Source organism: Protopterus annectens, chromosome 7.part0 (genome assembly GCF_019279795.1).
Source record: "Protopterus annectens isolate FY-2018-M chromosome 7.part0, PAN1.0, whole genome shotgun sequence".
In the NCBI taxonomy this organism is placed as follows: domain Eukaryota; kingdom Metazoa; phylum Chordata; order Ceratodontiformes; family Protopteridae; genus Protopterus; species Protopterus annectens.
The window spans coordinates 1,251,203,563-1,251,219,724 of NC_056739.1; the positions used below are offsets into that span (position 1 = coordinate 1,251,203,563).

At 40.1% G+C, this 16,162-nt stretch overlaps 1 protein-coding gene across 1 annotated transcript in view; it reads left to right on the forward strand.

Moving 5' to 3' along the window:
* The window catches only part of DIS3L (DIS3 like exosome 3'-5' exoribonuclease), an 830,646-nt gene extending 814,885 nt beyond the window's left edge, over positions 1–15,761 (forward strand). The window contains 2 exon segments of the mRNA XM_044077862.1: positions 13,981–14,209; positions 14,212–15,761. Coding sequence (XP_043933797.1) covers positions 13,981–14,209; positions 14,212–14,282 — 300 coding nt within the window. The 3' untranslated portion in view covers positions 14,283–15,761.
* Positions 15,762–16,162: the final 401 nt, after the last annotated feature.

Consider the following 16,162-nt stretch of genomic DNA (forward strand, 5'->3'; position numbering starts at 1 on the left):
TCCTGGGTACTTATTGTCAGGGATACCTTGGACAAGGCTTCCATCATATTCTATAGAACTCCTTTTTCTGCATGATAAACTCAATCTGAGGTAATGTAGAGAAGTACATTGTGGGTAGACTAACAGAGATTTTTTTTTTTGGGCTGAAGCAAGCTTTATAATGGCCAGATCGGTTCCGAGGATCGGAACCGTAACCCGCAAGTCAAGAATAGATGAAGACTGAGAACACAGATGGAAAGTTATGGTAAGACATAACTTCTTTTTTTTTCAGTTCTTTTGCTTCAACTTCAGTTCTAAACTGGATCATTATTCTTTTTTTTTTTGTTTGTCTGTAAAAAGCTTGCACCACGTATTCTGACCATGGATAAATATTTTTCTTTTGTTCATATGCACCCAAAAAAATTTCCTATGGCTTGCCCAGTGTCAAATGTCAAGTCACAAAAAGTCTCTTTATTAATTAAAACAAATGCTCTTACCTCATCTGCTTTGACACCCCGAGATGCTGTGACAGAGTCCCAAACCTCATACCTGTCCAAACTTTCTTTTTTTTTTTGTTTTACTGCTCACATGTACTGTATACTTCTTGTTTCTTTTATTTCTTCTATGCTCCTTCTCCAGCAGTTTGTGCATAAGTTTTTGTCTCTAGAACTTTTGCGACATAGTCTCTTCTCCTTTTTCTTCTATTTTTTCCATGATATCACTCTATGAAATTGCTGCTCCACTTTCTGGCTCACTTTGGTTTACCATTTCTTCCAAATAATCATCCTGCAAACCTCCCCCCCCCCCAATTGGAGGGTTGTAGTTATGCATTTTGCAGAGGTAACTGTCTCTCCTTCAAACAACCTCTTCTGAAAGTTTTCCTGTGAATCCATCTCAGTTACAGCTACGATCTCCTTTTCCTCCAATGTCTCTGTTTTTTCTGCACCCACATCATCAGGAAAAAAGCTTCTTATAGTGATTCTACCATTTCAACTACATTTTCACCAACTTTCACTCAATTTTCAACAAAAGGTGAATCAGCAATGTTTTCTTCCCGTTCCTCCTGGCTGTCTCTCAGCCTGGACAGGAAACAGGAAGTCAGGATGAGTAACACACAAAGCCTTCCCTGACTACCAAGAGTAGAGGAAGTTCCCTGATACCCTAGCCAGATTTTCCCTTAGTATTATAAATACCAACTCGGCCTCTCCTGAAAAGAAGCTAAATATCACTTCAGGCCTCCCCTGAAAAGACACTAATAGCCTAGTGGGTCTAACCTGGCCAACAAAGGATAAATAAAAATATAAAAATAAGTAAACATTGAGATTACAAAGAGTAGTCAATGAGGAGAACTAAGACACTGGCATTCCCTCATACACTTTGTGAGAAAACAGCTTTTCCAAGGGTGGTCCCAGGATCTAGTAAATGATTTGTTGGCACAGCTAGAGCAAGCAGCAATAGGTAAGGCAGAGGGAAGAACTGAAAAACACCTTCAGAACCAGGGTTGCTTCAAGAGAAAAGGAAGAGTGGGTGAGAAGTAACAAAGGTTACCTAGAGAGATTGGAACAAATTAAAAAAGACAAAAAAAAAAAAGTGAAATAAAGTAGGTCAGATCGCCGAACTGGAGCATGAACAGTTAAAATCTAAAGAGATGATAGAAAAGTATTTGACCAGCTTAGATAAGAGAATTGCACTGATATTTCTAGCACAAACTTCAAAAAATAATTAAAAGAAAATATTGAGGTATGGGATGGGAGCACGGGGAAAATAGAAAATGACCCAGCAAAGATTTTAGAAATATTTAGAAATTGTTATGCATAACTGTGTAAAGGTGAAAAAAGACAGGGCTGACTAGAAAGGAAAGCAGCGTTTCTGGGGGGAACTAATGTTATGAAATTAACCAAATCAGAAGGTAAGGAAATGCTGAGTAATATAATGAAGATATTCAGAATGTACTAAAATATCAGGCTGCAAGGAAATTGTCAGATATGGACTTGGGGATACCAGTGGAAATCTGGAAAACTGAAGGTAAGAAAATAATTTACCTAGGGAATGCCTTATTCAGTGATATCTTAAAGTGAGATGGAATTCCGAAGACTTTGAAAGCTGTAATAATGGCAGTCTTCCCTAAAGCAGTAAAGGATTCTTTGGAACTGTGGTCTCATGGACCAGTCTCAGTACTAAACCATGATTATAAAATTTTTATGGCCATAACTGCCAGAAGGTTGGTCCTAAAACTGGTTAGGAAAATGAATAGTCATCAGTGTGGTTTCTTTAAAGGAAAACAAACTTTTGACAACATAAATAAAATTATAATGATACAACAGGCTAAAATAAATAAGGATAATTACCAATGACTGGGCTTGAGGCAGAAAGAGCCTTTGATTGAGTCAGTTGGGGTTACCTGAAGAAGTTAGTAATGCTGAGTATATATGGCCAGGTAGAAGTGTACCTTAAAGTGACAGGTTCACTACTGAGGAGATTTCATCTTGTAGGAGAAACCACAAAGGGGTGGGAGGTCTCCGCACCACTTTTTTTTACTGTCGATCAGAATAAGGGATTCTACAGTACAAGGATGTAGTTGGTATGGTAGACAAGAAAAATTGGAATTGTTTGCCGGTGATGCAGTAATCTGTATATTAAATCCTGAACAGGATATTTCTAAATTGCTTAAACTACTAAGGTAGTACAACAGAGAGGTAGGTTATAAGACAGATGAAGGAAGAAAAGGGAATAGTCCTGAACTATACCCTAACATTTGAGTTGGTGCAGGCATACCCCTTTTATGGAGATATAAGAGGACTAGCATTAAGAAAGATACAACATTAAGGGTAATGAAAGAGTTGCTAACGACATGGGGGAGATTAAAGAAACAATCACAATGAGTAGCAAGTAGAAATTAATAAATATAGACTTACACATGGATTTTTGTTAATCCTATTGTTATATAGGTTCATAGGTGTATACTAGGCTAATGGCCCTGGAACCTTTGCAAGCCTAGCCCATAGGATTACCCTGGCATCGTGCCACCCGACCTTAGTTCCCAGTGCCTCTGTCAAGTAGAGCCACTGGAGTGATCCCCGGGGTGAATTTTCTATTTCTCATCCACTCATCAAGATTCCTCTTGAATAGGGCCAGTGAGGTGCTCCACTTGACATGTATGGGAAGTCTATTCCATAGCATGGGCAGTCTCTGGGTTATAAACCTGTCCATCCAGTTTGTTCTGTTGATTGTGGTAATGAAGTTGAGGTCTCTGGAGTGTGTAGTGCAGAGGGATTGAGATTTCTTTAGATCTAGCATTTCTAACAGAGCTGGGTCAGACATGGCTTTTAAGTCAAGCAGAGATGGCCTCTAAGTAGGCGATATGAGACAGAGAATAGTTGGGAGATTTTTGAGTCTGTCCATATAGGACAAGTGTTTAAGGCCCAGGATCCTCTTTGTGAGGTACTTTTGCGGCCTCTCCAGTTGTTGCAGGTGTCTAGTGGGGTGCATGCCAAATGGGGCATTGTACACAATGAATGGCCTAATGAGGGAAGAGTAGAGAGAGACAATGACCTCTTTCTTCCTGGATGCAAAACCCTTAGTAATGAGATGTGCCACATAGAAGGACTTTCTGACCACAGTGGCAATGAGGTGATCAAAAGAGAGGTTGCTGTCAACCTGTGTTCCCAGATCTCTTATGACGCCTTCTGTGTTCAGTGGGCTACCATCAATGTAGTAATTCATGGGAACCAGATTTTTCCCAATGGGGATGATGACAGATTTTTTTGGCATTGAGCTTAAGGGTTCTGACACCAGTCGTCATTCTGAGTGAGGCCTTTCTGTAGGATGTCAACATCACTTGGAGAGTTAATTATGGCTCCCAACTTGCCAATCGTCTGCGAACTTGGTCAGCCAGAGTCCATTCATGTTGGCCTGGACTTCAGAGCAGTCGATACCAAACAGGAGAGGACCCAGGACCGAACCCTGTGAGACTCCACTCGTGACTGGTCGGCAGTCTGACTTGGGAGTCAGCTACTTTCACACTGTGGGTTCTGTCTGTGAGCCAGTTTGAAACCCACCTAGTGATATAGGGGTTGATGCCTAGCTTAGTGAGTTTTTCTATGATTCTTGAGTGGGGAATGGTATCAAAGGCCTTGGCCAGATCAAGGTAGGCTGCATGAACCACCTTGCCTTCATCCACAGCTCTAGTGACTGACTCAAAGAAGTCGACCAGGTTGAGCAGGCATGATCTACCCTTCATTAAATCAAACTGTGTGGGATCCAGAGTTTGGAGATTCCCTATATCTGTGCTTATTAGGTCCATGATGATGCATTCCATAGCTTTACATATCAGACTTGTCAGGCTAATGGGGCAGTAGTTCCCAGGGTCTGTAGTCGCTCCTCCTTTGTGCAGAGGGATGACTGTAGCAGTGCGCCATTCGGTAGGGGCAAAGCCTGAAGTGAGGTTGTGATTGAACAGGGCACACAGGTGAGGTGCCAGTTCACTCTGTAGTTCATGTAAAACACAGCCAGGGATATTGTCGGGTCCCATAGAAGCTGTATTCTTGGCCTTGGACAGTGCTGTTTTAACCTGAACATCAGTAATACTAGGTGCCTGGCAATCTACTGGTATTGTGATTTGTCCTTTGGGGGGGGGGGGTAAAGTTGGCAATGAATCTGTCTGCCAGTATATTGGCAATATCTGTTGGATTGGTATAGGAGGTGCCATTCTGCAACAGCTCCGAGCAAATCTGTGTATTGCCATGAAGATTCTTTAAATAACTATAGAAGGCCTTGTGGTTGTCTTTACTATCTGCTGCAATTCTGTTTTAATAGCTAGCTTTAGAGGATTTGATGAGGGATCTCAGCTTTTTGTTGAGGCTGATAAGGGAGTTTTTCCAGTCTTGGGACTTCCCCTTATTTCGCATCAGTTTCCTCCTTCTGTTGTAGAGTTTGTTTATGGCAGTGGACCACCAGATTGGCTTCTTGTTTTGGAGGAGGTGCCTTGGTTCTATTGGGTATGGCGAGATCCATGCATTTGTGTACGTGTTCATACAGGGCATTAGTGTATGATTTGGTGGTCATGCAGCTGTTCTCCAATTGCATGAGTGCCGCGAAGTTAGCCACCTCTGTTTTTAGGAGCCCAAAGTTAGCTTTTGAGAAGTTTTTCATGGTGGTTACCTTTGCAGGGGGAGGGTGTGTGGGAGGGATGAGGATTTCCAAGGTGATTAGTTTGTGGTCGGAACTAACCAGGGAGGAGTTGACTATTGGTATAGAGCAATGGTCGCCCATGTTAGTAATGACTAGGTCAAGGATGCTGCTACCTCTAGTGGGGTTAAGAATGAGCTGGTCCAGGGCATTGGAATTAATGGATTCCAGGAAACATTGGACAAGTGTATTGGTACATGAGTAGTTTTCCCAGTTAATGGAGGGGTAGTTGAAGTTGCCCAGTATGAGAGTGTTACGTTGGACCCTAATATTCTCCACAATGCGTAGGAATGTGGAGTGTGAGTCTTTGGTCATGGTTGAGGGCCTATAGCAGGCTACGATCTGAATCGCTGTCTTACCCAATGTTAGCTGCACCTGAAGTATCTCTGATGCTTTATGTTGCGGTACCATTCTGGAGGTGTGCGCATCCTTTATAAATATGGAAACACCACCGCCTTTGGAGCTTCGGACCAAGTTCTGGGGCAGAAAGTTGTGAAATGAGTTGTAGCCTGGTAGTACAGGGGTGCTTTATGCTGCCTTGAACCAGGTCTCTGTTACAGCACAAATGTTGATGTTTTCCATTTTAAGGAGTGCTTCCAGTGAGTGCATTTTGAGATTAAAACTTCTAGCAGTGAGCAACATGACCCTCAGCTTGCATTTGTTTGTGGCTGTTACAGTGGTGATTTGGTCTTTGGAACACCACCTAAAAAAGGCACTGTAGGGGTGGCAAGAGCCTTGGCCAGTATCCAGAAGCCCAGGCGTGACAGATGCAGGACATCTCTGGCAAAGCATCAAGGTCTGTCAATCATGTCTTCCCAGGCAGACAGATACTGGATCCCCTTAGAATGACACCAGAAACTTAGCCAATTGTTGAAATCAATCATTTTCTGCTTGTACTGTGGTATCATTCTGGTTGATGGTAAGAGGCTGTTCATGGCTATGGTCATACCCTCCTGGACTACATAATCCAAGAGCTCCTCCGTCTCTCTTTTCATGTAGTCCAAGGAGGTGTGTCTCGGGTCATTCACACCCACATGTACAATGACAGAGTCATACTTGTATCTGTTGTTGAGGGCCCTGATTGCATGCATTATGTGGCGGATCCTGGCACCTGACAGGCAGCTGACTGTTACTTTCTCCTTATTCAACCTAGTGAGTGGGACATAGTGTGCCTCACTATCATGTCACCTATGACTAGTGTGTTGGGCATGCTGCTTTGCCTTAGGGGCTTTGGTTGAGTGGTACACTATTTAGGAGAGTTATGTGTCTCGTGATTAGTGTTGTGTTGTGGTGGTCGAGTGTATTTCTGCGTTGGAGGTCTCTGCTGTTTGGGTAGATTTTTATTGAGAGCCTCCGTGAAGGTGGATTTGTGGTTTGTGTTTTTATGTGAAGGCAGTGCTGGTGTGTGTTCTGGAGGGCTATGTGTTCCATGTGGTGTGGTGCAAGTGTTGACCTTTTCCTCTTGACCAGCTATTTTGGTCTTGGCTGGAGAGTGTGTGGTTTCCAATTTGGATATATAAGTGCATCTCTCGCAAGTCTGAGTGTTGGGAGATAAGAGGAGAGGGTTATCAGTGTACATGAGGCAGTTGCTACATTGTCTCAGGATGCCCAGGCTCACCAGGTTAATAGGAGAAAGCACAGGGAACTGACCTTTAGACATACCTGGAAGGGTGGTCATTAAGAATAAGTACTGGAGCTGTTTCCTTGTAGAACGTTTAGTGCTGGTAGAACTTTTGTGTGCTACAATAATTGCTACAAGAAGTTTGGTAAAGTGCTAGACTAATAAGCTAGTAAAAGTGCAGAAAAGGAGAGAACTATCAGATCTAAGGGAAAATTTGAAGAGCAAACTTTTTGGCACCGCTCAGAAGCTTACAAACAGCCCTGGATACAGCAAATCTCTGTCTGAACTACACAAGTTCCAGGAAAGGCAGGAAACAGTTTTTTGGGTTTTGTTTTTTTTTTTAAGTAGAAACTGAAGAGAAAATTCAGTATTCAGAAGCTAAAGAGGTGGGCCTTTGCTAAGTTCTCACTATAAACAGTAGAATGAGCTGATGTAATGTGACTGGGGGGGAGTGTCCAGTATCACTTTATACCAGACGTGGGCAACTCAAAGCCACCAAGACTTAAAACCACCACAAGAACTGGGAGGGTGGGTGGAAAAAAACAGTTGTAGAGATTACAGAGATATTAAATCAAAAGTACCAAAGTTAATTGAGAATAAACACTTATCTTTTCCCAATATTACAGCAGGCAGTAGGTCAGTCTCTCTGCAGCTTACAACAGCTTCAGCAAACATGTATATCTGACTTAAAACCCTGGCTATTAAAGGTATAGGAACAGAAACCTATCCAATCAACAATACAGTTTTGTAGGAATGCCCCTGGCTAGATTAAACCGGTCCTGTAGAATATTTTGAGATATTAATATGAACAATTTCAGTAAAGAATAGATGACTAGTATTAATGGAATCAAAACGTACCATGCATGAGGTATTTACAGAATATAAGATTGTGATAAGTTAATTTGTTAATTAAGTGTTGGAAAAAATAAGATTTATATATACATTTTTATGCAGTAGCAAAAGGAATAATTCATTCAAAAGGAATAATGATGATTAGGGTTGAGATAAAACAGGAAAAAAGGTCAACTAATTGGATGCAGGTTGATGCAAGGAAACACTGATAGGGTGCCAACAGTTGAGAACAGAATCTAGTCCTGGAATACAGCATTAATAGACAACTGGCAGTGGCAGAGATGAGTGCCACAAACTTAATTCTGAGACTTTTACTAGACACACCACTCCCTCTAGACAGATGTCCTTCACTGCACTACAAAGAAGCTAAGAGGCCTTCTGGTGTTGAAAGATGCAGTTTGTCAGTTGGAGCATATTTATTAACTTGCATTCAGTGCCAGAGCAAGCAGATGAACAACGGATTTAATTTTTGGATGTCTTCACTCTTTCTAGATCCTAAGTTCTGGATGTACACTGACTTCATGGCTGTTTATTCTCCTCTGTTCTGAATTTCCAGAGAAAAAGATTAAAAGGTGGAATGACTGATTTAAGAGAAATTGTTATTTGCCTTCAGGAACAGTTGAAGATTAGGCTTTACAAAGATGAGTTCCTGCAGACTATCAAGCAGAGCTCTTTACGCATAAAAACTTGACACGCTGGAAAAAAATCTAATGTGTACAAAGGAAAGGAAGTTGTGTAGGAAGAAATATCCTAGTTGTAAAATCCAAGTGTTAGGCCACTTTTTTTCCCCATAGTCAGATCAGCCAATGGTCTTTTGATGTCTGTTCTCTCTGTTTGACCACCATCCATTTCCATATAGGAGTGAGAGTTGTACTTTCCAGGGCATCCTGTGGTACATAGAGTTTGTGCATAGTGGAGAACGTATTTATACTTATTAGCACCTCTAGGGCATGCACATGTATTGTCTTCAGTGTAAGCTGCTTTCTTGTGCATCCATTCAGAGAAGTAACTAGGTTGGGGGAAAAGGGGTGCAAGCTGTCAGGGGTCACGATCTGCAAGTGCAGATGGTACAGGACTGCAGTACTGGCATTGATATTTGAAGCCATAAGGATATCACTGCTTTATAAATAAATGCCGACATTGGATTTGTGGTTGTGGCTGACGTGGTTAGTGAGTAAGGTGTAGTAACTGTAGGAGTTTGGAGCTACTTGTTACAACTTTGCGAAGATTTTTTTTTTTTACCCCTGCTCATTGGTTCTGTCTGAACAGGACATCAGATGAGCTGGTGGCTGACCCCACTGCAAGCTGTTAGGGGGCATAATAGGCAGGTGCCAGGGGTGCGAGTCTACAGTACCTGCACTTATTTTTGAAGCCACAAGGATATCGCAGCTTCATAAATGAATGCTGATATTGCATTTGTGGTTGTGACTGAAGGACTTAGTGTTTGAGGTGTAGTAATTGTAAGAAGCTGAAGCTGTTTGTTACAGGTTCTTCACCTTTGAGGTGCAGTAACTGTAGGAATCTGAAGCTGTTTGTTACAGGGCGGGTCAACTTTGAGATATAGTAACTGTAGGAAACTGAATCTGCTTGTTATAGGGTCTTCAACTTTGAGGTGTAGTAACTGTAGGGAGCCAAAGCTGCTTGTTACAGGGTCTTCACCTTTGAGGTGCAGTAAATGTAGGAAGCTGAAACTGTTACAGGCCATACCTCTCAACCTCTTAGAGCAAGAAGTCTGGGCAAAGCCATAAATAATTGGGGGCAAGGGCCCAAAAATAGGGGCACTTTTTAAATATTGCTCTTACAAATTTCGAAAGTTGATATAAAAATAGGATTTGCATTAGCATGAATTTTCTGAAGGTTGTCAAATCTAAAACTCAAATATCTGTCATTATTTTCTGACTTCAACCCTCAATGATTTGCCAGAAAACCCCAATTTTATGAGAAATAGACCAAAAATATGAGACAAAAATCTGGACCTTCTGCAAAAAGCTGTACAGTTGAGCGGTATGACAGGGTCCTTAACTTTGAGAAGACTTTAAACTCCTGAATGTATCTATGTGGCAGGGCAGCAGATGACCTAACTACAGTTCTGCATTGTTTTTCAATTATGCAAAAACAAAACAAAACTTTTCTGACATCTCTTCTTTACCAGAAGTCAGCTGAATGGCATTACATCTCACCCCCACCAGGAGAAGGAAGTTATCCTCCAGCCAGTCAGTAACCCTGAAGTTTTAAAATCTTTTTAATAGAAATAAAAGTACTAAAATTTGACTGTCCCATCGGACATTTTTGGCTAAGAAATATAATAAATAAAAATTAGGTTTCCTAAGTAGAAAACGCTGCTGTCCCCAATAAATGAATGCAAAAGTGAGCCTAAGCCTCAAACTGGAATGGAAGAATGAGCTTAACCCATGCCATTTTCACCGGCTTTTTGTATGGGGAAGTTGCAGAAACCCATTTGGCTATCCGTTTTTAATACCTTAACTGACCAAAAGAGACACTTTTGGGGTGGAATGCTACTGCTTTGTTAGAGGCCTCAGGACCTCATATATACCAGCAGAACCATGCTCACACATCATGGAAGGGGATCTAGTTTGTGTCTGGCAACTCCTAAATCAACTGCTTTCTCTTTTGCACTGTTGCACAGCAGAGCTTTGTTGCTCCTACCAAGGACCTAAAAGTATAGCGAAGTCTGTCTAGAACTGTGCTTCTCCAGTAGGAAGGTCCAAATATGTCTAAAAATGTTGCATACTTAAAACATAAACTAGTCAACTTTCTTTTTGTGAGATCAGGCAAATTGCAGAATAGTAGTCAAATGATATGTATTTGACTGCAAACGAGTAGTAAAAGAATAATGTGCTAAGCCACAGTTTGATTATTTCATGTCTGTATATATATGTCCCTGTGTACTGGGGGTGTTTGTCTGCTTCTGTATAGTGCAACATATGCTAGCTGTTGTAAGGGAGAAGTCAGCATGACCGAGTCTATATACCAGTGGTCTGGGTGGGGGGGACTAGCTATGTTTGAGTGAGTCTCAGACCTCTTTGTTTGCTATTAATGTGCATTCTCAGTTGGGACAGAGGACTAAAAGTGTGTCATTAAATGCGGCGTAACATGAAACTTTTTTTTTTAAACACTTAAGACTCGTACATTAAAAGAAAAGAAAACAACCCATATTATTATTTTTCCATTTACATACATGTTTTCTTTATAGCATCTGAACTTCATTCCAACTTTACTTAAATTTCTCAGTTCCTGCCTTCCTTTAAACTTCACTCCTCCTGAACATTATTTTGGATATATTGTTCCCACAAATTCCATTAATTTCTATGTAATTTGCTCCTTCCTTTTTCTAAAGACCCCTCGTCCAGTTCTTTTATCAGTTTTACAATATTCAGTACTTCAAATACAGTTAGTTTAGACTTTGATTTAAAATTTCTAGTAATTGCTTTTTGGCAGCCAACAGAATTAAACGTAATAAGGCCTTACTACGTCAAGGCAATTCTAATCCTGTGTTTCAGCTCAAAAAGAATTTCCTTAGACATTTGCTCCCCCAGTATTTCTGACAGAGTTCTCTATAAGAAATTTTACATTCTGCCAACTATTTACACTCCCCTCAAAAAAGTGTTCCCAGTTACCTCTTTCTTCCCCATCATACCTCCCATCATTTACCATCTACTTGAGGAAATATTTTTTGAAGTCTGCTTGGGGTATAAAAATACCTTTGCAAACACTTCCAAACAAAAATGTTAAACCATCTGGATTTTGCATACTTGGAAGCTGTACATATGTGCTCCCATTGTTCCCCTGTAAAGTGCTTTTACAGTTTCTCTTCCCAGTGTTTTCTAACCTCCTTTGATTTTTATAGTTGTCATGCAATGTTTTATATGCCCTATTACTCATCCCTTTTTTAACAGTAGCTTCTGCTCTAGATTTGACAAAAAAACCACTACCAGAGCAGGTCTTTCACTCAAGACTCCACTATTTCTCTTTACCTGTACTCAGATATCAATCCCCGCAAGGGAAGGCAGTCTCTAGCCTGCAGTCCAAACGTGTTTTTGACCTCATCCCATGCTGTTCCCTTTCCCATTCTAGTAATTTGCTCTCAATACCTTGGTTCCTTTGCAAGTTTTCTCTAGTAAATTCTAGCCCCATCTTGCCTATTTTCTGCACCTCTGTTGGCCTATTTCTTAGAACACTTTCTGCAACTTTGTGTTCCATTTTCTAGTAATTGTGGGTTTTTTTTGGAGGGGGGGCAACTACCAGTATTTAACTTAGCAAGGCTTTGTTTGCTGTGTCTGGCATTTCGGATCTTGTGTCCCGGCTCAAAAAATAATTTCCTTAGCTACACCCATGTGCTCACTCAATATTTCTGACAGATTACTGTGTAAGGATTTTTTGAATTCTGTCAACTCATCTTACTCCCAAAACATATGTTCCAAGTCCTCATCACACCTCCCAACATTTGCGATTTACACGAGGAAAGATTCTGTGAAGTCTACTTGGGGTATAAAAATACCTGTGCAAACACTTCTAAGCAAAAATCCATTCTTTCCTTATTTCTTGCCCCCCCCCCCCCGTGCTTTTTCATCATCACTTTCCATTCTGAATTATCACTTTCTGCTTGTGAACTGTGTAGCTCTAAAATATCCCTTCAGATCAAGTAATCTTAAACCACCTTGTTCTGTTGGAGAATCAACTTATCCCACTTAACTCTTGCCCTCTTCTCTTCCTAGATAAATCCCTTCAACTGTATTGTTGTTGACAACTCCTCCTCTTGTTGATTATAAACATGCATGATGTGTATGTAAAATTTAACAGACTAAAAACATTTTCACTACTTATATCTTACTATCGATATCCACAAACAAGCTTTTATTTTCTCCATTTTTGTATTAACTTTTCATTAGTCTCTTCACACATATCCTTGGCTGCCATAACAGAAGTACGTCATCTTATCATGTCCCCATAAATATAGGCATTGCTGAACCAATTTGTGTGTGGGTGCGTAATTTAATGGCAGTAGCCTTTGTTTAATCTTCATTAATTTTATATCCTGAAAAGACCTGAAACTGTCTCAAAGTGTTTCACAACAGTGAGATGTCCTTTTCTGGATTTATCAAGTACAAAACATTATCTTCTGCAAATAACGCCAGCCTTTCTTGATTACCATACCAAATTATATCCTTGAATTTCTGAGTGTCTTGTTTTCTTTGCCAAGGATTCTTAGTCAAGAGACACAAATTTGAAGAGTAAGGTAATGTGCATGATAATATCTGAGATATGAGGTGGTTGCCTTGAGAAGATACGTTAATGAATCTTGCAAACAACTGTATGTAAAAATGCAGCACTGAATAAAATACACTCTGTTGGTGTGACATTTTGACAGAAACCTCTTTTAAATGAATGAATGAACGTATATGTATTGTAGTTCACATTCAGAATATATGTAAGAGAGTAAAAACCCATATATTGAAGGAGCCGCAGAGACGGAAAGATGGGAACAGCATTGCAAACAGGGACTGCAGTTTTTTAAGTTAGCAAGGTAGAAAATTTAAAGAGGTAAACAAGTATGAAATGGAGCAGTCAATACAAATAATTCTAACAGTTTGAAAACAGGACAATATGTATAGGATGAGCTATATCAGAAACACCAAAGTAGCTACATGTTTCAGGAGTATCTTGGGCCTAGTCTGATTTATGACACCACACTGGTAATGTAGCCAGGACAGTTTTCACTGTGTTTAGGGTTCAAAGCCCAGATATGGCACTTTTCTTCTACCGGAGTTCTGTAAAAAAAAGTCTGGAGTTCTGTAAAAAAAAAAAAAAGGGGGGGGGGGGAAGCACACCACATTTTTGCAACTAAACCTTACCTGCCATAGAGCACCCTCTTCTCCATCTTATCATGCCCTGAAATTATTTTCAATCCAGTATTTTGGGATTTTGAGCTGATTATCTTAGCACCCATTTTTTGCAGTGCAGCAGGCTGGGGTGGGGTTAGTGTTATACTAAGGAGAAGCATGTTATGGTACTTTGTCAAGTACTATAGTTTTCTCTAGTGACCCATTGTGCAGCTAATTAGCTATTGATTTGCTTCCCTGGTTGAACGTTTTTAAGCTGTTTTGGGAAGTATTCCTTGCCTTCCTTGGATAACCTATAGTGAGGTTGGGGTTGTTTTTGAAGTGAGATGGCTAGGCTGAAGTTGCCATAATTCATCACCTGTTTTTAAACTTTAAATTTATTTTGTAGATTAAGTTTACTGGTTTTAGGAAAAACTGGCTGCTCTTGGAGAATGTGTTTGAAAAAGATCTTCAATGTATGTATTTTTTCACTTTCTAAAGGTCCGAATATCTGTACAGACATCCCGGTACCATGCTGATAGTATCCGACTGGAGATCATTAGCAACAAACCGTGTGAAAGCTTGGCAAATGATAATTTAGAAGGGGGATCACCAAACACAGAAGCAGAACTTGTCAGGGAGGTTACAAGATCTGCAGAGGATGCTCAACTTGCCCAAGAAGAAGCAAATGTCACAACATTTCAGGATGAAGTCCAAGAGTATCGTCAGACTCGGGAAGAAACTTGTACACCTTCTTTGAAGAAATAAGAGAACTAGCATTGCTAGATGTATCTACTGGTTAATATCTGTGGTAACTTTTATTTGCTGCTATTTTGAATGTATATAGTAAAACTAATGTATATTCCTTTTTTAATATTGCTTTAGCTTACTAGCCATTAGTTACAGACTGGGTCTGTAAGATGAACAAACGTTATTTTAAACTGCTGTTTTGAGTTTATTTTGCATACAGTTGTCAGCTGCATTTAGTTGTGAAGGGTACATCGGAATCTGCTTTTATTTTGCAGTAGTATTTTATTTGGAACAAGTTAGAAACTTGCAACTGAAAGAATGGTTGAACCTTATTGCACTGCTAAAGACATTGAGAGTAAAAATGTAACCATTATACTACTAAGGACATAAACTTTTTCTTTTTTTTTTTTTATGGACATAGCCTCGTTTTAAGTCTGAGGCTGGTCCTGGTTGTATACTTGATGTGCAGAACTATTTAGCATCGGACTGTAGTTTGGCTATGTTTTATCATCTTTTATAACAGAAATAGAGTCCCATGCAGCTAGCAGTTGGCAGTCTGTCATATACATTTTTTTTTATCAGTACAGACTCAGTGGCGCACTCCTTCTATATATTGATAGTCTTAGAAACGTTTCCATGTAAAGTGTTTGTCTTTTCTGGACTTACTGCACTGCTTGAAGCTGTATTCCTGGGAGAAATGTATTCTTAAATGACATCTAACTGGGTATTAGAAAAAAAAAACTCTTGGATAATGGACTACTTACTGTGCCTTAACCTCTTTATCCAGCATCCATCACTGGCTCCTGTAGTGACCCTTTGAACAGCCATTGCCATCCACATAATTTATTAGACAAATTATGGAATGTAAGTAAGTTACTAGACCTTTCCTCTGTATCTGACACAGACACACACACACACACACACACACACACTTACACATACTTGCACAGTCACCAGTCCACCTATTGCACAACTTTGGGATACGAGATGAAACTGAAATACCAACAGAAAACCCACTCGAACACAGGGAGGACATGTGCTTGGCACAAAAGGAACCCCAGCTGAGAAGTGAACCAGAGTATTTCTTGCTGTGAGGTGACAGTGCTACTCATGGTTCCAGTATGCCAATCATGATTACACTGTACTGTTGTAAAATCAGTGAGATCAGTCTCAGTCAATCCATCAGCAAACAGGCAAAACTTGCTGTGCAGCTCCTTGTCTCCTGCTGTAGCAGTGGAGGAGTTGTAACATATGTATAAATTTAAGGAAAGTTATTCCAGTCATTGGATATCATATTGTAGACATAAATCAGAGCCTAGGAACAGGAGCTTACTCGTCTGGGAAAAGCATGCAAAATGAGTCACATGTATGTCTGAGTGAGTGAGTTTTAATACGTAACAAATATCTGCTGTGGTAACAATTCTATAGGGAAAAAAAGTCACACAAACAGACTTTTACGGTCCTGCTAACAGTTTAGCTTGCTTATTCTAGTACTACGTGATGCTGTATAGTAGTTTACAGATTTATTTTCAGAGAACATGGTGTGTGTGTGTGTGTGTGTGTGTGTGTGTGTGTGTGTGTGTGTGTGTGTGTGTCACGTGCGCAACTTTTCGCTGTGATAGCTGTCTATGTTGCTATACAAAATACATGCCAGACTTGGGCTTATCTAGCCTTTAATGCCTCCTCAGTATCTTTACATACCCAGCAACCAGTGAAAAAAAATGCTGTGTGCTTAAAGCAAGCATTTCTGACAATATAAGCAGCTGTTTTAGTTCCTGTAGCATTTTAATGTCTGTGCAAGGAAAAGCCTAAATCAAGCAGATAATAGTTTATATTTTACTATTTTATGGCTAATACAGACCTGTTAATTTTGCTGTTTTAGTTTACCAACATTTTTCATAATGGTAAATGTAAACAAGATCTTCACATTTAT